Raw genomic sequence first — 23,613 nt, 5'->3', positions numbered from 1 at the left:
GTCTTGATTACTGCAGCTTTGTAGTATAGTCTGAAGTCAGGGAGCCTGATTCCTCCAGTTCCGTTTTTCTTTCTCAAGATTGCTTTGAGTATTCGGGGTCTTCAGTGTTTCCATACAAATTGTGAAATTTTGTTCTAGTTCTGTGAAAAATTCCATTGGTAGTTTGATAGGGAATGCTTTGAATCTGTAGATTGCTTTGGGTAGTATAGTCATTTTCACAATGTTAATACCGCCAATCTAAGAACGTGGTATATCTCTCCGTCTCTTTGTATCATGTTTAATTTCTTTCGTCAGTGTCTTACAGTTTTCTGCGTACAGGTATTTTGTCTCCTTAGGTAGGTTTATTCCTGAGTGTTTTATTCTTTTTGTTGCAGTGGTAAATGGGAGTGTTTCCTTAATTTCTCTTTCAGATTTTTCATCATTAGTGTATAGGAATGCCAGAGATTTCTGTGCATTAATTTTGTATCCTGCTACTTTACCAAATTCATTGATGAGCTCTAGTAGTTTTCTGGTAGCATCTTTAGGATTCTCTGTATAGTATCATGTCATCTGCAAACAGTGACAGCTTTACTTCTTCTTTTCTGATTTGTATTCCTTTTATTTCTTGGATTCTTTATTTCTTTGGATTCCTTTTATAGTGGTGAGAGTGGGCACCTTTGTCTATTTCCTGATCTTAGTGGAAATGGCTTCAGTTTTTCACCATTGAGGACGATATTGGCTGTGTCTTTGTCATATATGGCCTTTATTATGTTGAGATCAGTTCCCTCTATGCCTACTTTCTGGAGGGTTTTTATCATAAATGGGTGTTGAATTTTGTCAGAAGCTTTTTCTACATCTATTGAGATGATCATATGGTTTTTATTCTTCAGTTTTTCAGTGTGGTTTATCACTTTGATCGATTTGCATATATTGAAAAATCCTTGCATTCCTGGGATAAATCCCACTTGATCATGGTGCATGATCCTTTTAATGTGCTGTTGGATTCTGTTTGCCACTGTTTTGTTGAGGATTTTTGCATGTATGTTCATCAGTGCTGTTGGCCTGTAGTTTTCTTTCTTTGTGACATCTTTGTCTGGTTTTGGTATCAGGGTGATGGTGGCCTCATACAACGAGTTGGGGAGTTTTCATGCCTCTGCTATGTTTTGGAAGAGTTTGTGGAGGATAGATATTAGCTCTTCTCTAAATGTTTGATAGAATTTGCCTGTGAAGCCATCTGGTCCTAGGCTTTTGTTTACTGGAAGATTTTTAATCACAGTTTCAATTTCAGTGCTTGTAATTGGTCTGTTTATATTTTCTATTTATTCCTGGTTCAGTCTCAGAAGGTTGTACATTTCTAAGAATTTGTCCATGTTTTCCAGGTTGTCCATTTTACTGGCATGTAGTTGCTCGTAGTAATTTCTCATGAACCTTTGTATTTCTACATTGTCAGTTGTTACTTCTCCTTTTTCATTTCTGATTCTATTGATTTGAGTCTTCTCCTTTTTTTTCTTGATGAGTCTGGCTAATGGTTTGTCTATTTTGTTTATCTTCTCAAAGAACCAGCTTTTAGTTTTATTGATCTTTGCTATTGTTTCCTTCATTCGTTTTTCATTTATTTCTGATCTGATTTTTATGATTTCTTTCCTTCTGCTAACTTTGGGGTTTTTTGGTTCTTTCTCTGATTGCTTTAGGTGTAAGGTTGTTTATTTGAGATGTTTCTTGTTTCTTCAGGTGGGATTGTATTGCTCTAAACTTCCCTCTTAGACCTGCTTTTGCCACTTCCCACAGGTTTTGGGTCATCGTGTTTTAATTGTCATTTGTTTTTAGGTACTTTTTGATTTCCTATTTGATTTCTTCAGTGATCTCTTGGTTATTTAGTAGTGTATTGTTTAGCCTCCATGTGTTTGTATTTTTTACAGATATTTTCCTGTAATTGATATCTAGTCTCATAGCATTGTGGTCGGAAAAGATACTTGAAACGATTCAATTTTCTTAAATTTACCGACGCTTGATTTGTGACCCAAGATATGATCTATCCTGGAGAATGTTCTATGAGCACTTGAGAAGATAGTGTATTCTGTTGTTTTTGAATGTAATGTCCTACAAATGTCAATTAAGTCCAGCTTGTTTAATGTATCATTTAAAGCTTGTGTGTCCTTTTTTATTTTCATTATGGATAATTTGTCCAGTGGTGAAAGTGACGTGTTAAAGTCCCCTACTGTGATTGTGTCACTGTCCATTTCCCCTTTTATGGCCTTTTATGGCATTTGCCTTAGGTATTGAGGCCTTAGGTATTGAGGTGCTCCTATGTTGGGTGCATAAATATTTACAACTTTATATCTTCTTATTGTAATGATCCCTTGATCATTATGTAGTGTCCTACTTTGTCTCTTGTAACACTCTTTATTTTAAAATCTATTTTGTCTGATATAAGCATCGCTACTTCAGCTTCCTTTTGATTTCCATTTGCTTAGAATATCTTTTTCCATCTCCTCACTTTCAGTCTGTTTGTGTCCCTAGGTCTGAAGTGGGTCTCTTGTAGACAGCATATGTCTGGATCTTGTTTTTGTATCCATTCAGCCAGTCTGTGTCTTTTGGTTGGAGCATTTAATCCATTTACATTTAAGGTAGCTATCAATATGTGTGTTCCTATTACCATTTTCTTAATTGTTTGACGTTTGTTATTGTAGGTCTTTTCCTTCTCTTGTGTTTCCTGCCTAGAGAAGTTCCTTTAGCATTTGTTATAAAGCTGGTTTGGTGGTGCTGAATTCTCTTAGCTTTTGCTTGTCTCTAAAGGTTTTAATTTCTTTGTCTAATCTGAATGAGATCCTTGCTGGGTAGAATAATCTTGGTTCTAGGTTTTTCCCTTTCATCACTTTAAATATGTCCTGCCACTCCCTTTTGGCTTGCTGAGTTTCTGCTGGAAGATCAGCTTTTAACCTTATGGGGATTCCCTTGTATGTTATTTGTTGTTTTTCTCTTGCTGCTTTTTATATTTTTACTTTGTATTTAATTTGTGATAGTTTGATTAATATGTGTCTTGGAGTGTTTCTCCTTGGATTTATGCTGTATGGGACTCTCTGTGCTTCCTGGACTTGATTAACTATTTCCTTTTCTATATTAGGGAATATTTCAACTATAATCTCTTCAAATATTTTCTCAGTCCCTTTCTTTTTCTCTTCTTCTTCTGGGACCCCTATAGTTCGAATGTTGGTGCATTTAATGTTGTCCCACAGGTCTCTGAGACTGTCCTTTACTCTTTTCATTCTTTTTTCTTTATTCTGCTCTGCAGTACTTATTTCCACTATTTTATATTCCAGGTCACTTATCTGTTCTTCTGCCTCAGTTAATCTGCTGTTGATTCCTTGTAGAGAATTTTAAATTTCATTTATTGTGTTGTTCATCATTGTTTGTTTGCTCTTTAGTTCTTCTGTGTCCTTGTTAAACATTTCTTACATTTTCTCCATTCTGTTTCCAAGATCTTGGATCATCTTTACTCTCATTACTCTGAATTCTTTTTCAGGTAGATTGCCTGTTTCCTTTTCATTTATTTGGTCTGGTGGGTTTTTACCTTGCTCCTTCATCTGCTGTTTGTTTCTCTGTGTTCTCATTTTGGTTAACTTACTTTGTGTGGGTTTCCTTTTCCTGGGCTTCAGGTTCGTAGTTCCCATTGTTTTTGGTGTCTGCCCCCAGTGGCTAAGGTTACTTCAGTGGGTTGTGTAGACTTCCTGGTGGAGGGGACTAGTGCCTGTGTTCTGCTGGATGAGGCTGGATCTTGTCTTTCTGGTGGGCAGGTCCATGTCCAGTGGTATGTTTTGGGGTGTTTGTGACCATATTATTTTAGGTATGCTTTGTGCTAGTGGGTGGGATTGTGTTCCTGTGTTGCTAGTTGTTTTGGCATATGGTGTCCAGCACTGTAGCTTGGGTCGTTGAGTGGAGCTGGCTCTTGGCGTTGAGGTGGAGATCTCTGAGAGATTTTTGCCGTTTGATATGATGTGGAGCTGTGAGGTCTCTGGTGGACCAATGTCCTGATCTCGGCTCTCCCACCTCAGAGGCACTGGCCTGACAGCCGGCCAGAGCACCAAGATCCTGTCATGTACACAGCTCAGAATAAAAGGGAGAAGAAAGGAAAGAAAGTAAGAAAAAAAAAGTAAAGTTATTAAAATAAAAAATAATTATTAAAAAATAAAAAAAAACAGGGCTTCCCTGGTGGCGCAGTGGTTAGGAGTCCACTTGCCGATGCAGGGGACGCGGGTTCATGCCACGGAGCAGCTAGGCCTGTGAGCCATGCCCACTGAGGCTGCGCCTCCAGAGCCTGTGCTCCGCAGCGGGAGGGGCCACAGTGGTGAGAGGCCCGCGTACCGCAAAAAAAAAAAAAAAAAAGTAACAAAAAACAAAAGAAGGAAAGAAAAGAGAAAGCACACCAAAAAAGAAATCCACCAATGATAAAAAGTGCTAAAACTAAACTAAAAGAAAAGAAAAATAAGTGAGCAGACAGAACCCTAGTACAGATGATGAAAGCAAAGCTATACAGACAAAATACACACAGAAGCATTCACATACACACTCACAAAAAGAGATAAAGGAAAGTAATACATATATCGTTGCTCCCAAAGTCCACTGCCTCATTTTGGGATGATTCGTTGTCTATTCAGGTATTCCACAGATGCAGGGTACATCATGTTGATTGTGGAGATTTAATCCGCTGCTGCTGGGAGAGATTTCCCTTTCTTTTCTTTTTTTTCACAGCTCCTGGGGTTCAGCTTTGGATTGGCCCTGCCTCTGCGTGTAGGTTGCCTGAGGGCGTCTGTTCCCGCCCAGACAGGATGGGGTTAAATGACCAGCTGATTCAGGGGCTCTGGCTCACTCAGGCGAGGGGAGGGAGGGGTACGGAATGCGGGGCGAGCCTGCGGCGGGAGAGGACAGCATCACGTTGCACTAGCCTGAGGTGCGCCATGTATTCTCCCGGGGAAGTTGTCTCTGGATCACGGGACCCTGCCAGTGGTTTGGCTGCACAGGCTCTCGGGAGTGGAGGTGTGGATAGTGACCTGTGCTTGCACACAGGTTTCTTGGTGGATGCAGTAGCAGCCTTAGCGTCTCATTCCCGTTTCTGGGGTCTGTGCTGATAGCCACGGCTCACGCCCGTCTCTGAAGCTAGTTTAGGCGGTGCCTTGAATCCCCTTTGCTTGCACACCGCAAAACAGAGGCAAGAAAAAGTCTCTTGCCTCTTCGGCAGTTCCAGACTTTTTCCTGGACTCCCTCCCGGCTAGCTGTGGCGCACTAGCCCCCTTCAGGCTGTGTTCACGCAGCCAACCCCAGTCCTCTCCCTGGGATCTGACCTCTGATGCCAGAGCCTCAGCTCCCAGCCTCCACCCACCCCAGCGGGTGAGCAGAGAAGCCTCTCAGGCTGGTGATGCTGGTCAGCACTGATCCTCTGCAGGAATCTCTCCGCTGCCCTCTGTACCCGTTGCTGTGCTCTCCTCTGTGGCTCCAACGCTCCCCCCGCCACCCCCCATCTGCCAGTGAAGGGGCCTCCTAGTGTGAGGAAACTTTTCCTCCTTCACAGCTCCCTCCCACTGGTGCAGGTCCTGTCCCTATTCTTTTTTTTTTTTGCAGTACGCGGGCCTCTCACTGTTGTGGCCTCTCCCGTTGTGGAGCACAGGCTCCAGATGCGCACGCACAGTGGCCATGGCTCACGGGCCCAGCCACTCTGCGGCATGTGGGATCCTCCCAGACCAGGGCACGAACCCATGTCCCCTGCATCGGCAGGCGGACTCAACCAGTGTGCCACCAGGGAAGCCCCCTATCCTTTTGTCTCTGTTTATTCTTTTTTCTTTTGCCCTACCCAGGTATGTGGGGAGTTTCTTGCCTTTTGGGAGGTCTGAGGTCTTCTGCCAGTGTTCAGTAGGTTTCTGTAGGAGTTGTTCCACATGTAGATGTATTTCTGATGTATTTGTTGGGAGGAAGGTGTTCTTCATGTCTTACTCTTCCGCCATCTTGAATGTCCCTTTCTATTAACATCTTGAGCTTTTTTCTGGGGTATAGTTTCTTGGAAAAAAATGTAATCCTTTCAGGGCTTGTGTTTTTGATGATTTTAGGCAGGACTAGAGTAGCATTCAATCTACGGGTAATTTTTCTCCACTATTTAATATATTTCTTGGTATTCTAGCCAGTATCTTGTGAATTATGAGTTTTTCCACCATGACCATTGGGAACCTGAATAACTCCCAGCCCTGTGAAGATCTGGTTATTTTTCCTCTGCTTCATTTGGTTGGTTTCCCCCGGCTTTGAGTTGTTTCCTAACACTTATTCACTGATTATTACTTACTTGAAAACACAGGAGTGCTCAGCAGATGTTCAGAGCTTTCCCTCTGTCCAGCTCTCTCCTCTCTGGTTATTTTCCACTGCAGTGTAGCTTCCATGGCCTCCCCAGGCTCCCACCTCTGTCTGCTTAACTTAGGGAAACCTCCAGGTTCCATCTCCTGGAACTGTGACTTGGAAACACTGTGGACAGTAATCTGGAATTACCTCATTTGCTTCCACTTTCTCAAGGAATACTATGCTTTTATTCAGTGTCTGAAATCATTGTTTCATATATTTTGTCATGTTTTGTAGTTGTTTCAGGTGGATAGGTAAAGCCAGTCCTTGTTAGTCTGTGCTGGAAGTAAGTATTTCCTACATTATTTTTAATATGTGTTCTCTATTACTACAGTAGTTATCTAATTTTGTAAATAAAGACACATATATTGCCTGTGTTTTAAATTTTTTGATAGGTATCTTTTCTTCTAAACTGTATTTAAAGACCACAGTTCTGGAGTCTTGCTACTCAAAGTATGGTCCTGCACCAGATACATGAGTATCACCTACAGACTTATTAGGCAGAATCTCAGGACCCACCCCCAAACTACTGAATCATAATCTTCATTTAACAAGATCACCAGGTGATGCATATGTCCATTAAAGTTTGAGAGGAACTGGGCCATTCTGAAAGTGGATTGTGCTCTTTTACGTGGATGGGATTTTGCAATCTGTTGTAGATAGGCTTTTGTGGGTTAACTTTTTTTCCTTCATATGTGCTGCTGTCACTACTATCTAGTTCGCAAACAACTTCACCATGGCAAAAAGAAACCATGTACACATTAGTCAGTCATTCCGCATTTCCTTAGACCCAGTTCCTTTCAGTCCCCAGTCTGCTTTCTGTATGACTTTACCTTTTCTGGGCATTTCATATAAATAGAATCATATAATATGTGACCTTTTGTTTCTGTTTTATTTCACTAAGCATAATGATTTTAAGGTTCATCTGTGTTGTAGTATACACCCAGGTTGAATTGTATTTTATGACTGATTAATTGTGTAGTATTAATGTACCACATTTTGTTTATCCATTCATCAATTTATGGGATATATGAGTATTCGCAGTTCTTTGGCTATTATGAATGATGCTGTTGGAAACATTTATGTACAAGTTTTTGTTTGAACATATGGTTTTACTTCTCTTAAGTATATACCTAGGAATGGAATTACTGGGTCATGTTTAATTCCATGTTTAACTTTTTGAGGAACCAGCAAACTGTTTTCCACAACAGCTGCATCATTTTATTTTCCCACCATCATTTTATGAGGGCTTCAATTTCTCCATATCCTTGCCAACACTTGTTACTACCTTTTTTTAAATTGATTATACAGTAAATTTATTTTATGATTGTTTTAAGTAAAAACTTTTTAATGTAGATTTTCAGCATAATACAAGTTAGAATAATGCAAAACATTTTTAAAGGTGAACTAATTAGGTTTCTGAAAAGAATTCCAGAAAGATAAAAAGCACAATGATGTTACTTATTTCCAGGTAAGATTAAGGTTCTGTGGGTATTAGTATAATCCTATATTATGTACATTGTTTCTAGATTCTGATCATGTGAAGTTTATTATTTTTAAATTATTTTTTTCCAGTTTTATTGAGATACAGTTGACATATAGCATAGTGTAAGTTTAAGGTTTGCAGCATAATGATTTGACTTACATGCATCATAAAATGATTATCATAATAAGTTTGGTGAACATCCATCATTTCATATAGATACAGAATTAAAGAAATAGAAAAAAATTGTTTTCTTGTGATGAGAAAGAACTCTTAGGATTTACTCTTTTTTTTTTTTGCGGTACGCAGGCCTCTCACTGCTGTGGCCTCTCCCATTGCGGAGCACACGTTCCGGATGCGCAGGCTCAGCGGCCATGGCTCACGGGCCCAGCCGCTCTGCGGCACGTGGGATCTTCCCAGACCAGGGAACGAACCCGTGTCCCCTGCATCGGCAGGCGGACTCTCAACCACTGCGCTATCAGGGAAGCCCAGGATTTACTCTTTTAACAACTTTTTTATTTAATCTTCAGCAGTGTTAATTATATTTATTGTATTCATTACCTCCCTATTACTTATAACTGGAAGTTTCTACCTTTTGACCATCTTCATCCCAACCCCGCCCACCCCAACTTGTGGTAACCATAGATCTGATCTCTTTTTCTGTAAGTTTATTTTGAAGTGTAATTGACCTGCAAAACTATGTTAGTTCGTATTACACAGCATAGTGATTTGGTAATTCTATACATTTCAAAACGGTCACCACAATAAGTCTGGTTACGATATGTCACCATAAAAAGATATTACGTAGTTATTAGAGTATATTCCCCATACTGTATGTTTCATTCCCATGACTCATTTATTTTGCAACCGGAAGTTTTTACCTCTTAATCTCCCTTACCTATTTCTTTCCTCCCCTTACCACCCTCCCCTCTGGTGACTACCTGTTGGTTTTCTGTTTCTATAACTGTTTCTATTTTGTTGTGTTTGTTCATTTGTTTTGTTTTCTAGATTCCACATACAAGTGAAATCATACAGTATTTGTCTTTCTCTGTCTGACTTACTTCATTTAGCACAGTACTCTGTAGGTCCATCTATGTTGTTGCAAATGGCAAGATTTCATTTTTTATGGTTTAGTAATTAATATTCCATTGGATATGCATATACCACATCTTCTTTATCCATTCATTTATTGATGGGCACTTGGGCACAAGGGTTCCCTTTTGTCCTCATCCTCACCAGCACTTGTTTCTTGCCTCTTTGATGATAGCCATTCTGTCAGGTATGAGGTAATATCTCATTGTGGTTTTGATTTGCATTTCCTTAATGACTGATGATACTGAACATTTTTTAATGTGCTCTTTGGCCTTTTTGTCTTTGGAGATACGTCTGCTTAAGTCTTTTTTTACTTGTTCATTTGGTTGTTTGTCTTGTTGAATTGTGATAGTTGTTTTGTATTCTGATACTAGTTCCTTGTCAGATATATGATTTTCAAAAATTTTCTCTCATTCTGTAGATCATCTTTTCACTTTCTTGAGTGTCCTTTCAGGTACAGATGTCTTTAATTTGACGAAGTGCAGTTTATCTGTTTTCTTTTGTTGCTTGTGTCCTTTATAAGAAACTGTTGCCTAATCAAGGTCACAAAGATTTACACCTATATTTTCTTCTAAGAGTTTTGTAATTTTAGCTATTATATTAGTTCTTTGATCCATTTTGAGGGTTTTTTATTTTTGTAGGTCCAACTTCATTGTTTTGCATATGGATATCCAGTTGTCTCAGAATTTGTTGAAAGACAATTTTTTCCCCTCAGTCTTGGCATCTTTTCGAAAATCAATTTGAGTTTGCCAGTTAACTGTTAACAATTTATAATATATTTTATTTCTTCATTATGAAGAAATTACAGCTTTCCTATTGAGCAGCTGAATTAGGTATTCTTTTTTTTTATTTTTGGCTGTGTTGGGTCTTCGTTTCTGTGCGAGGGCTTTCTCTAGTTGCGGCGAGCGGGGGTCACTCTTCATCGCGGTGCGCGGGCCTTTCTTGTTGCAGAGCACAGGCTCCAGACGCGCAGGCTCAGTAGTTGTGGTTCACGGGCCTAGTTGCTCCACGGCATGTGGGATCTTCCCAGACTGAGGTTCGAACCCATGTCCCCTGCATTGGCAGGCAGAGTCTCAATCACTGTGCCACCAGGGACGCCCTGAATTAGGTATTCTTAACAGTGACCACCTAAAGAGTAAAGAAGATCATAGAGGAAGGAAACTTAAAAATGGCTCCAGTCTCCCTATTCATCATTGCCTTTACCTTGGCATAATGGTGGATATATTTCATGAGTTCTGGAATACTGTCCTTTGGGACAGTCAGGGCCTATCTGGTTATTGTATATTAGTCTTTCCAGGCCTTGGCTTAGGTGTAACTCAAAATTTTTCTCTTTGCAGGGGAGTTAGACAAGTGAAGCTTTGGATCTTAGATTATCATTCTAGTGGCATCAGCCAATTGCAGATTAGTCTTGATCTGTTTCCAAGATTCAAACACATTATGGTCAGGTACCGCCCTAGTTCTGTCCAGTGGAGTAGGACTAATTTTTTTATTGGTCCACTTTTCAGAAGGTGCTGAAGTCAGAAGTTAGTTTCCTCCTAAGGCACAAATATAGAAGAGGTTTGGCTATTTTTAGTTCAGTTATTTTATCTCACTTAGAAAAGTGTACAGTAGTTTGGTGCATTATCCATTTAAAGGCAACATATATAGTCATTAAGATTCTGGGCATTAGTGTAACTTTGCTTTCATTTTTCCTACAAAAACAGACTGATTTTCAGTATGGGAAATTTTCATGTATATGCTGAAACCTGCTCTCATACTCTGGGTTAGGAGAACATAAAGAGATGTTTAAGAAATTCACCAGGTTTATAGACACCTTTGAAAACCTGGTGAGGACTTCTGTGGAAACCAGTCTGGTACTTATTCAAAAAGTTAAATGTAGAATTATTATATGACTCAGCAATTCCACTCCTAGGTATATTACTCCAAAGAATTGAAAACAGATACACAGATAATTATACATGAATGTTCATAGCAGCACTATTCACAGTAGTGAAAAGGTAGAAACAACCCAGAAGTCCATCAGTTGATGAATACAATGAGTACAATGAAATATTACCCAGCTGTAACAGCAGTGAAGTACTGATACATGCTACAGTGTGGGTGAACTTCAGAAACATGCTGAGTAAAGGAAGCCAGACTCAGTAGGTATGATTCCATTTCTGTGAAATATCCCGTATGACTTCATTTATGTGAAATATCTCAGGTAAATTCCTAGAGACAGAAAGATTGGTGGAGGCCAGGGGATGTTGAGAGGAGGGGAGCAAAAAGTAACTGCCTAATGGGTATGGGGTTTTTGGAAGGATGAGAATTATGTTTCAGAATCAGGTAGAGGTGGTGGTTGCACAACATAGTGAATGTACTAAATGCCACTGAATTGTACACTTTAAAATGGTTAATTTTATGTTGTATGAATTTTACCTCAATAAAAAAATGTGATGAGGTATATATTTGTATGTACATACCATATTTTATAATTTCAGGGAGTGGTTCATGGATCTCAGATAAAGATTTCCCCTAGGGATTCAAGGACTTAAGGTAAACTCCAGCTTTAGCTGGTAATTGTAGCAAGTGTAATATTTTATTTATAAATCTGGTGCTAGGGTTAACATTTTGGTACCAGATTATCTATGTAATTGAGTAGTTTTCTGGCCCTGGTGGTTTATTTTATGTAAAGCTTTTTAAAAGCTTTATTAGTATGTAATTTAAATATTATTAAATTCACCCATTTAAAGTATACAGTTCAGTGAGTTTTAATAAATTACAGTTGTGCAACCCTCTCCAGTTTTAGACTTCCATACATAGTTTTGTTACGTGTGTTTGCTTTCAACCTACTCCCACCTCCAACCCTAGGCAAACACTTATCAGCTTTGTCTAAATAGTTTTGCCTTTTCTAGAAGTTTCATGTAAATGAAATCATGTAATGTGGAGTCTTTTGTGTCTTTTTTTTCCCGTGTTTAGAATAACATTTTTGAGGTTCATTCATGTTGTATATATCACTAGTTCATTTCTTTTTATTTATAAGTAGTATTACATTTTATTGATACCTGACATTTTATTTACCTATTCAGTTGATAGACATTTGAGTTGTTTTGTGTTTTTGACAATTGTGAGTAGTTCTGATATAAACATTCATGTGCAAGTCTGTGTGTGGACATGTTCTTATTTCTCTTGGGTAGTACCTGTAATTGCTGGGTTTTATGGCAAATATATATTTAACTGTTCAGTAAATTGCCAGACTGTTTTCCAAAGTGGCTGTACCATTTTGTGTTCCTACCGATAATGGATGAGGGTGCCAGTTTCTCTGTGTCCTTACCACCTCTTGTCATTATCTTTTTTGATTATACCTATTTTAGTGGGTATATAGTAATGTCTCATAGTGGTTTTGAATTTCTACGATGACTAAAAATGTTAAGTATCAATTTCCTGTGCTTATCTTAAATATCTATTTCAGTCTTTCACTGATTTTTAAAATTGACATGTTGGTCTTACTGCGTCATAAATAATTCTTTAAACTATCTTAATGGTATCTTTTGTAGAACAAAAGATTTTTATTTTGATGTTCAGCTCAGTTTTTTCTTTTATGGATTGATTGATTATGCTTTTGATGTCAATACTTAAGACATTTTTGCCTATCCCAATATCACACATATTTTCTCTTATATTTTCTTTTTTTTTTTTTTTTGAGGACGTTTCTTTCTATTCTTAGTTAGGAATAAATGAAAAAAATTTAAAAACACCTATTTGAATGGCTATTATCAAAAAGACGAGAGAGAACAAGTGTTGGCAAGGATATGAAGAACAGGGAACCTTTGTGCACTGTTGTGGGAATGTAAATTGGTACAGTCACTATGGAAAGCAGTGTGGAGGTTTCTCAAAAAATTAGAAATAAGAGTATAATCCAGCAGTCCCACTTCTGGATATATATCTAAAGGAAATGAAATTAGTATCTCAAAGAGATATCTGCATTCCTATTATTCACAATACCCAAGACAAGGAAACAACCTATGTCCATCAACAGATGAGTGGATAAAGAAAATGTGATATCTATCTGTCTATATCCATATATACACATACTGTCGATCACGATGGAAAATTATTTAGCCATCAAAAAAAGGAAATCCTGCTATTTGTGACAGCATGAATGGACCTTGAGAGCATTATAAGTCAAATAAGTCAGAGAAAGACAAAGACTGTGTGATCTCACTTTCACATGGAATCTAAAAAAGCTGAATGCATTGAAATGGAGTTGAATGGTGGCTGCCAGGGGCTGGGGTGGACCAGGTGGAGGAAGTAGGAAGATATTGATAAAAGGAAACAAACTTCCAGTTACAAAATGAGTAAGTTTTGGGGATCTAATTTAGAGCATGGTTATTATCTTTAAAATACTGTATTATACACTTGAAAGTTGCTAAGAGAGTAGATCTTAAATGTTTTTACCAGAAAAAACCCAAAAGGTAATTAGGTGATGGAGATGTTAATTAACCTTATTATGGTAATCATTTCACAATATATATGGGTAACAAATCTTACAGTATATAGTTGAAACTTACACAATGGTACATGTCAATTATATCTCAATAAAGCTGGGAAAAATAAGTGTATTGTGGATTAAAAAAGAAGCATTGTATTTTATCAAATCTTTTTTCCATCTATAGAGGCAAGGATATGGTATTTGCTTTTTACTCTGTTAATGTGGTATAGTACATCCGTTTTTTGTTAAACCATCCTTATATTCCTGAAATAAACCTGGTTGTTTATGGCAGTTGGTCATCTTATATGATGTTGCCAGTTTCAGTTTGCGCATATTTTGTTCTGGAATATCTTTGAATCTTATCTTCGTGAGGGATTTTGGTGTGTAATTTTCTTTTTTTACAAGGTCATTGTCTAGGTTTGATACCATGTTAATACTGACCTGATAATATAAGTTGGGAAGTGTTCCCTCCTGGTCTGTCTTCTGAAAGCATTTGTGTAGTTTTGGTATTTTCTCTTTAAATGTTTGACAGAATTTACTAATGAAGCCATTTAAACCACCTAGGCTTTTCTTCATGGGAAGATTTTTTAATTCCTAACTCAGTTTGCTTTCTTCTTGAGGCAGTTTTGGTAATCTGTGTCTATCAAGGAATTACTTAAAGTGGAATTATATTGATTTTACATTATTCTTCCTGTCTAATGTAAGTGTTTAAAACTATAATTTTCTCTCTTAGTACTGCTTTACATGCATCCCATAAATTTTGGTAGTTACATTTTATTTTCAATTCAATTCATTTTTTAGTTTCTCTTGGTTTCCTCTTATGTTTACTTTTCAAGCATTTGGTGATTTTCCATACGCCTTTCTGTTTTGGTTTCTAATTTAATTTCTTTGTGGTTGGAGAAGATACTTTATGATTTCAATAATTTGATTTAATGATTGATGTGGTTGATTTTGTTGTTTTTCAGTAATGTGTCTCATGTCTTAACAGGCTTCTATTATATTTAACAAACATTTTTTAGTATACTATTTTAATTCCTCTGTTGATTTTTTTTTTTAGCTTTGAGTTATGTTTTTAGTGATTACTCTAGGGCTTACCGTATACATTTTTAACTAAATCACAGCCACAATTTCTGTAAAATATTGTTACCTTGCTCTAATATTTCTTCCTCCTTTTTTTCTGCTATTTTTGTCACATATATTTCAACTATATGTTATAAATCCAGTGTAATACAATGTTAAAATAATGTTTTTGCTTTAAACAGTCTTATGTTTTTAAAAATATTAATTGAATAAAAGAGAAGCACAAACCCTATACAATCTTGTATTTACCCACATATTTATCATTTTTAGAACTCTATTCTTTATATTAGAGTTAAAGAATTTTTTAAGAATATTTCTTCTGGGGTTGATGTGTTAGCAGTAAATTTACTCAGTTTTTATTTGGAAATGTCCTTATTTTGCTTTTATTTTTGAAAGGAAATGTCACTGAATATGTAATTCTTGGTTGACAGTTTTTTTTTTTTCAACAATGGGTACTCTTTTGGCTGACATCGTTTCATTCTCCGTTATTTCCCATCAGAAATAAGCCTTAATTATGATGGTATTCTCTTGTATGTTTTGAGTTGTTTTTCTCTTGCTGCTTTGAAGACTTTCAGCAGTTTGACTCTGTTTCTAGGTGTGATTCCAAAGTTTTTCCTGCTTGGGTTCATTGTGCTTGTGGTATCTATAATGCTTTTTAAAACAAATCTAGGAAGTTTTTTTATTGTTATTTTTTCAGATATTTATCTTGCATCTTTCTCAGTTTGGAACTTATGTTTGGACACTTGAGGTTATCGCATAGATCTTTTGAGTGTTTATTTTTCTTCTGTTTCTCTCTTTAGATTTGATAATTTCTGTTGATCTATCTTCAGATTTAGATACTTTCTTCTGCCATCTCAGATCTGCTCTTGAGCCACCTAGTGGATTTTTCATTTCAATTATTGTACTTTTCATCTGTAGAGTTTTCATTGGTTATGTTGTTATAGTTTCAGGTGTCTGTTGAGATTGCCTATTTGTTGAATCATTGTCCTATTTCCTTTAATTCTTAGAACATGGTTTCCTTACATTTTTTGGACATGTTTGTTATAGCTTTTTTGAAGTCTTTGTCTGCTAAGTCCAACATCTGGGCCCACTCAGTTTCTCGTGACTGCTGCTTTTTCTTAAGTATTGATCACTTTCCTGTTTCTTTTTATATCTTCTAATTTTTTGTAGCATCTGTATATTCTTTTCTCTTTCATGTATGTCTCTTACTATTCATATTTGATCATGTTTGGACAACTTTTAATTTTTTAATTGTTTATTTCACTGGGGGCATGGTTGGGATACATTTTTTTGTAAGTAATTAATTTATTTTTATTAATTTATTTTTGGCTGCGTTGGGTCTTTGTTGCTGCATGTGCGGGCCTTCTCCAGTTGCGGCAAGTGGGGGTTACTCCTCATTGAGGTGTGCAGGCTTCTCATTGTGTTGGCTTCTCTTGTTGCAGAGCACGGGCTCTAGGCGCGTGGGCTTTAGCAGCTGTGGCACGTGGCTCATTAGTTGTGGCTCATGGGCTCCAGAGCACAGGCTCAGCAGCTGTGGCACACAGGCCTAGCCACTCCGCGGCCTCTGGGATCCTCCCGGGCCAGGGATCGAACCCGTATCCCCTGCAGTGGCAGGCAGATTCCCAACCACTGTGCCACCAGGGAAATCCCATATTTTTATTTCCCCAAATAGGTTATAAGCCTGTTGTGGATAGGAACTGTATCTTAAATAAGGAGGATCTACCATGCTGCTAAGTTTAGTCCTGATTTCATGATCTATTTTTAAATACTTAACTCTGCTGAATTTTCTTCAAAAAGGAAAAACTATATTGCATTCTATTAATCTCTGCAGAAGAACTATTGGAACCTGCCTTAATTTCCAGTCAAGGACAGACTTGATGGGACTTCCCTGGTGGTCCAGTGGTAAAGAATCCACCTTACAATGCAGGGGACATGGGTTCGATCCCAGGTCAGGGAACTAAGATCCCACATGCCACAGGGCACCTGAGCCTGTGTGCCACAGCTACCGAGCTTATGTGCCTCAACTAGAGCCTGTGTGCTGCAAACTACAGGGCCTGTTCACTCTGGAACCCATGCGCCCTGGAGCCTCCACGCCACAACTAGAGAAGGGAAAATCCACACACCACAATTAGAAGCCCACACACCTCAGCAAAGATCCTGCTTGCTGCAACTAAGACCCAGCATGGCCAAAAATAAAATTTAAAATTTAAATAATAAATAAGTCTTTAAAAAAGAAAAGGTTTGCTGACTAAAAAAAGGTCAGAGCTGTTTATTTAAACTAACAAACAAAGGACAAACTTGATAACTAATACATGTGGGGAGAGAATACATATGCATTAACTTATTTGTGAAACTCAAACTCATTTTCCAGTGTTTGCTAAGTATTTATACTCTGTGTATGTATAAATTGACAGGCAGAGGCTCTGTAAACTTTTGGAGGCCCATCTAGAGAAACAACTGTGTTTTACTTCCAAGAAATAGGGTAATAACCATTAGTAATCCATTGGTATTAGCAATTAAGTTATATTAACTCCAAGAGACCAGAGTTTAAAACGTTCTTATTCATTTAGACCACTATTCTTCACATTTATCATAGTTATTACTATTATTATAGTTTGTTGAAAGTAAGTAGAATAAGACATTAATATTCTGCAAAGTCTATTTAAGATACGTAATTAGGGAAAGTTTGGACATTATATATGAATAGAATTTTTTAAATCACATACTTCTAAAGACATGGTTTTGGAAATTCTTTACTCTTATTTGTTTTCAAATTTTTAGATATGCCATTGCATTGGCCTTAAGGGAAAAACAGCGTGTAATATTTACTAGCCCAATTAAGGCCCTGAGTAACCAGAAATACCGTGAAATGTATGAAGAATTTCAAGATGTTGGTCTGATGACTGGAGATGTTACTATTAATCCTACAGCATCTTGTCTTGTTATGACCACAGAGGTAATTTATATGGTGTCTCAATTTAATTAAATTAATTTTCCTTTTAATTAATGTGGCTGTTCAGTTAAAACAGCTAATGTTTTATTACTTGCTCTATATCAATAAAAATGTAACATTTTACTGTCTGAGTAGATTTACTTGAAAGGGATAGAGTTCATCTTAATACAAGTTCTAGTAATTGAATTTAGTTGTAAATTACCAATATTTTTGTTATTTGTCATAATATAGATGCAGTTTTTTCTTCACAAAATATTTTTAAAGGCCTATTGTTAGTGACATGAAAATAATTTGATGGTTTTGTATAATTTCAAGGATTTCAGTACATAGTTTCGAATATGTAGTGGCTCCTTGTTCTGTGTGATTTTTTTTCCTTCTGTATCTGAGTGTTGATACAAATAGATAACTAACTTTTTAAAAAATGCCCAGTTATGTTTAGCTTCTTTCCATAATCACAGTTAAGTTTTGCATATCTTTGTAACATCTTACATTTTGGACACTATTAGCTGTCTTTACTAAGTACTTTTGTACTTGCTTGAATTATATCATTGCATTCTACAAAGACATGGTATACTAGAGAGCATAAATTAGCTTCTGGCTTTTAGAGTTACCCAAAAGCATTGCTCACTTTTCATCTTGGTGCCTAAAGTAAGTTTATTTTCCATTCTCAAAACTTTCTTCCATCCGTGGAAGATTTCTTTAACTCAGAAATCAGAATAATGGTTGCTAGAAAGTATTTATATTGGTAAGATGAGGTAGAAAAAATGGATAACAGTATAAGATCCATTGTGTTAGAAGATAACTTCAAGTTATTCTCGTATTATATCAAGTGTAGGTCTTGGTTTAAGTGCTGTACATGCAAGGAAGTGGCTTCTTATGCAAGATATATGGATATGGAGATGGTAATTGTTTCCATGGATTATATCTGATTACTTACTTGAGAAGTCATTTATTTTGGATTTAGGGAAGGAATATTATGTATTTAAGAGATATGTATCTCCCTAAAATTATTTTAATCTTCCCATTAAAAAAGAATATCCAAAATTTCTTGTTAGATAGAAGAGCTTTTGGTATGTCAGAATCCTGCTAAATCTTCTCCTTTTTCTTTAGATTTTGAGAAGTATGCTGTACAGAGGTTCTGAAGTTATGCGAGAAGTTGCTTGGGTCATATTTGATGAAATTCATTACATGAGAGATTCAGGTATATTCTGTAGTGTTGTTGAGATGTGAGCATGTATTTTATTTAAGAATGGCATTAGGTAGGGCAGAGTCAAGATGGCGTACTGGGAGGACACGGAATTTGCATCTCCTTACAACCAGGGCACCTGCCAGTTACCAGTGGGGGACCACGGACACCTAAGGGACAGGAGGAAACCCCAGTGACCGTGTAGGATGTGGGGCATGGGGGGAGTGAAGTGGGAGGAGAAGTGGAGGCAGGACAGGACTGGCATCCCTGAGGGGCGGCTTGGGGAGGGGAAGGGATCCCACCCCCAATGGGGGAAATTGGGGAACCATTGGGAGGGCAGAGGATCAAAAGGGACTGTGGCCAGGTTTCTCCTGCCCAGTTGGACCCCCAGGAATCTGTTGAGATCTCGGGCCTGATCTTCTGCCCACCTAGTCTCCCTCCAGCCACGTGGGTCCTGAGGGAGTGGGAGGGAGGAAAGGAGGAGCAAAAGTAAAGGCCGGACCTCTAGGACGGCACCCCTGAGGGGTGGCTAGGGGAGAGAAGGAGTTCCTGCACCCAGCAGGACCCACCCATGATTAGGGGTCCAGCGGCAATGGGGGAGACTCCAGGGGAGATGGTGGGAGAGGGGCATGAAAGAACAGAAGGGAACGGGACCAATGCTTTCCCTGTCCACTTAGGCACCAGGAAGCATTTTGGGCTCCCGGACCTAATATTCTGCCCTCGGAGCCTCCCATCTACAGTGCAGAGCCCAAGCCCCGCCACTACACCCCCAGCCAGGGCCCTACTTCTACACTCGGAGGACCCCTCCAACAAGCTGGGCCTAAACCCCACCCACACACCCTCAGTCAGGGCCCTACCTCCTAACTCCCGAACCCCACACTCCAGAGGCCTTCCTTTCGACATGCTGCCTCTCCCCTTCTGCACAGGCCCCGCCCCATGCTTACCCCACCCCACCACCTGCCTAGGTCCCACCCCACCCTAAACCCTGCCACTACCTAAGTTCCACCCCCTACCTAAACTGCACCCTCATAGCCAAGGCTTTTTTTTTCCTTCCCTTTTTTTTTTCCTTTTCCTCTGTTAGATTGGGGTTCTGTTTTACATTGTTGATTCGTTGCTGTTGATTCTTTTATATTTTTCCTAATAAATCTTTTATTTTTCTAATTTTATTTTATTCTTTATACTTTGTTAGTGATCTCTCCTTTTGGCTTGTTGCCCCCCCACTTTTTTTTCCTTCTGCTGTGGTTTTATTTCACCTTGTTGCAGTTGTTTCAATTATAGTTTTATTTTTCCTAATATACCTTTATCTTTCTGATTTTCTTTTCTTTTTTTATTTTATTTTATTTTTTTGTTTTTTTATTTTTTGCGGTACGCGGGCCTCTCACTGTTGTGGCCTCTCCCACTGCGGAGCACAGGCTCCAGATGCGCAGGCTCAGCGGCCATGGCTCACGGGCCCAGCCGCTCTGCGGCATGTGAGATCTTCCCGGACCGGGGCACGAACCCGTGTCCCTTGCATCGGCAGGTGGACTCTCAACCACTGCGCCACCAGGGAAGCCCTTTATTTTCTTTTTTATTCTTGATATTGTACTGCTCCTTTTTCTTTCTTTCTAATTCTTCTTTTTTTTTTTTTTACTGCACCACAAAGCTTGCAGGATCTTGGTTCCCAGGCCAGAAGTTGGACCTGAGCTCCTGTGGTGGGAGCTCCAAGTCCAAACCACTGGACTAACAGAGAATCTCAGACCACAGGGTATATCAATCTGAGTGAGGCCTCCCGGAGGTGTTCATCGCAGCATTAGGAACCAGCTCTGTCTAACTGCCTGAAAACTCCAGTGCTGGACGTCTCAGGCCAAACAACCAATAAGACAGGAATGTAGCAGCACCCATCCAAAAAAAAACAAAAAAAAAGAAATGGCAAAAGAATATGTTACTGACAAAGGAATAGGGTAAAAACCTACAAGACCAAATAAATGAAGACATAAGCAACCTGTCTGAAAAGGAATTCAGAATAATGATAGTAAAGATGATCCAAAATCTCGGAAACAGAATGGAGAAAATATAAGAAACATTTAACAAGGACCAAGAAGAACGAAACAGCAGACAAGCAGTGATGAACAACATAATTACTGAAATTAAAAATACTTTAGAAGGAATCAATAACAGAATACCTGAAGCAGAAGATCGGATAAGTAAGCTGGAAGATAAAATGGTGGAAATAAGTGCCAGGGAGCAGAATAAACAAAAAGGAATGAAAAGACTTGAGGACAGTCTCAGAGACCTCTGGGACAACATTAAATGCAGCAACATTCGAATTATAGGGGTCCCAAAAGAAGAGATAAAGAAAGGGACTGAGGAAACATTTGAAGAGATTATAGTCGAAAACTTCTCTAAAATGGGAAAGGAAATAGTCAATCAAGTCCAGGAAGGACAGAGAGTACCATCGGGATAAACCCAAAGAGGCACACTGAGACACATATTAAACAAGCAAAAATTAAATACAAAGTAAAAATATTAAAAGCAGCAAGGGAAAAGCAACAAATAGCATACAAGGGAATCCCCATAAGGTTAACAGCTGATTTTTCAGCAGAAACTCGGCAAGCCAGAAGGGAGTGGCAGGACATATTTAAAGTGATGAAAGGGAAAAACCTACAGCCAAGATTACCCTACCCAGCAAGGATCTCATACAGATTCGGTGGAGAAATTAAAACCTTTACAGATAGGCAAAAGTTAAGAGAATTCAGGACCACCAAACCAGCTTTACAACAAATGCTAAAGGAGATTTTTTAGGCAGAAAACACAAGAGAAGGAAAAGACCTTCAAAAACAAACCCAAAGCAATTAAGAAAATGGTAATAGGAACACACATATTGATAATTACCTTAAATGTAAATGGATTAAATGCTCCAACCAAAAGACGTCAATTGACTGAATGTATACCAAAACAAGACCTCTACATATGCTGTCTACAAGAGACCCACTTCAGACCTAGGGACACATACAGACTGAAAGTGAGGGGATGGAAAAAGATATTCCATGCAAATGGAAATCAAAAGAAAGCTGAAGTAGCAATTCTCATATCAGACAAAATAGACTTTAAAATAAAGACTATTACAAGACACAAAGAAGGGCACTATATAATGATCAAGGGATCGATCCAAGAAGATATAACGGTGTAAATATTTATGCACCCAACATAGGAGTACCACAGTACATAAGGAAAATGCTAACAGCCATAAAAGGGGAAATAGTAATGCAGTCATAGTAGGGAACTTTAACACTCCACCACTTTCACCAATGGACAGATCACCCAAGGTGAAAATAAGGAAACACAAGCTTTAAATGATACATTAAACAAGATGGGCTTAATTGATATTTATAGGATATTCCATCCAAAAAAAGAGAATACACTTTCTTCTCTTGTGCTCATGGAACATTCTCCAGGATAGATCATATCTTGGGTCACAAATCAAGCCTTGGTATGCATATCAAATATTTTTTCTGACCTCAACACTATGAGACTAGCTATCAATTACGGAAGAAATCTGTAAAAAAATACAAACACATGGAAGCTAAACAATGCACGATTAAATAACCAAGAGATCGCTGAAGAAATCAAAGAGGAAATAAAAAGATACCTAGAAACAAATGACAATGAAGACACGATGACCCAAAACCTGTGGGATGCAGCAAAAGCAGTTCTAAGAGGGAAGTTTATAGCAGCAATACAATCTGACTTCAAGAAACAAGAAAAATCTCAGACAACCTAATCTTACACCTAAAGCAATTAGAGAAAGAAGAAGAAACCCCTGAAGTTAGCTGAAGGAAAGAAATCATAAAGAGCAGAAATAAATGGAAAAGAAATGAAGGAAACAGTAGCAAAGATCAATAAAACTAAAAGCTGGTTCTTTGAGAAGATAAAGAATATTGATAAACCATTTGCCTGACTCACTAAGAAAAAAGGGAGAAGACTCAAATCAACAGAATGAGAAATGAAAAAGGGGAAGTAACAACTGAATGCAGAAATACAAAGGATCATGAGAGATTACTACAAGCAACTGTATGCCAATAAAATGGAAAACCTGGAAGAAATGAACACATTCTTAGAAAAACGCAGCCTTCCGAGACTGAACCAGGAAGAAATAGAAAATATAAACAATCACAAGCACTGAAACTGAGACTGATTAAAAATCTTCCAACAAACAAAAGCCCAGGACCAGATGGCTTCACAACCAAATTCTATCAAACACTTAGAGAAGAGCTAACACCTGTCCTTCTCAAAGTCTTCCAAAATACAGCAGAGGGAGGAACAGTCCCAAACTCTTTCTATGAGACCACCATCACCCTGATACCAAAACTAGACGAAGATGTCACAGTAAAAGAAAACTACAGGCCAACGTCTCTGATGAACATAGATGCAAAATCCTCAACAAAATACTAGCAAACAGAATCCAACAGCACATTAAAAGGATTATACACCATGATCAAGTGGTTTATCCCAGGAATGCAAGGATTCTTCAATATACGCATATCCGTCACTGTGATACACCATATTAACAAATTGAAGGATGAAACCCATATGATCATCTCAATAGATGTAGAAAAAGCATTTGACAAAATTCAGCACCCATTTATGATAAAAACTCTCCAGAAGAGGCAAAGAAGGAACCTACCTGAACATAATAAAGGCCATATATGACAAACCACAGACAACATCATTCTCAATGGTGAAAAACTGAAACCATTTCCTCTAATATCAGGAACAAGACAAGGTTACCCACTCTCACGACTTTTATTCAACATAGTTTTGGAAGTTTTACCCACAGCAAGCAGAGAAGAAAAAGAAATAAGAGGAATCCAAATCGGAAAAGAAGTTAAACTGTCACTATCTGCAGATGACATGATACTATACATAGAGAATCCAAAAGATGCTACCAGAAAACTAGTAGAGCTAATCAATAAATTTGGTAAAGTAGCAGCATACAAAACTAATGCACAGAG

At 38.1% G+C, this 23,613-nt stretch overlaps 1 protein-coding gene across 1 annotated transcript in view; it reads left to right on the top strand.

Moving 5' to 3' along the window:
• Positions 1-23,613, top strand: part of MTREX (Mtr4 exosome RNA helicase) — a 147,409-nt gene that overhangs the window by 24,343 nt on the left and 99,453 nt on the right. Inside the window, exons 7-8 of the mRNA XM_007469275.1 lie at positions 17,265-17,439; positions 18,547-18,637. Coding sequence (XP_007469337.1) covers positions 17,265-17,439; positions 18,547-18,637 — 266 coding nt within the window. The remainder of the gene's footprint in view (positions 1-17,264; positions 17,440-18,546; positions 18,638-23,613) is intronic.

The sequence above is a fragment of the Lipotes vexillifer genome, unplaced genomic scaffold, assembly GCF_000442215.2.
Source record: "Lipotes vexillifer unplaced genomic scaffold, Lipotes_vexillifer_v1.1 scaffold810, whole genome shotgun sequence".
NCBI classification, from domain to species: domain Eukaryota; kingdom Metazoa; phylum Chordata; class Mammalia; order Artiodactyla; family Lipotidae; genus Lipotes; species Lipotes vexillifer.
The sequence above is the reverse complement of the archived record's forward strand: the minus strand, read 5'-3'. Positions and strand labels throughout refer to the sequence as shown.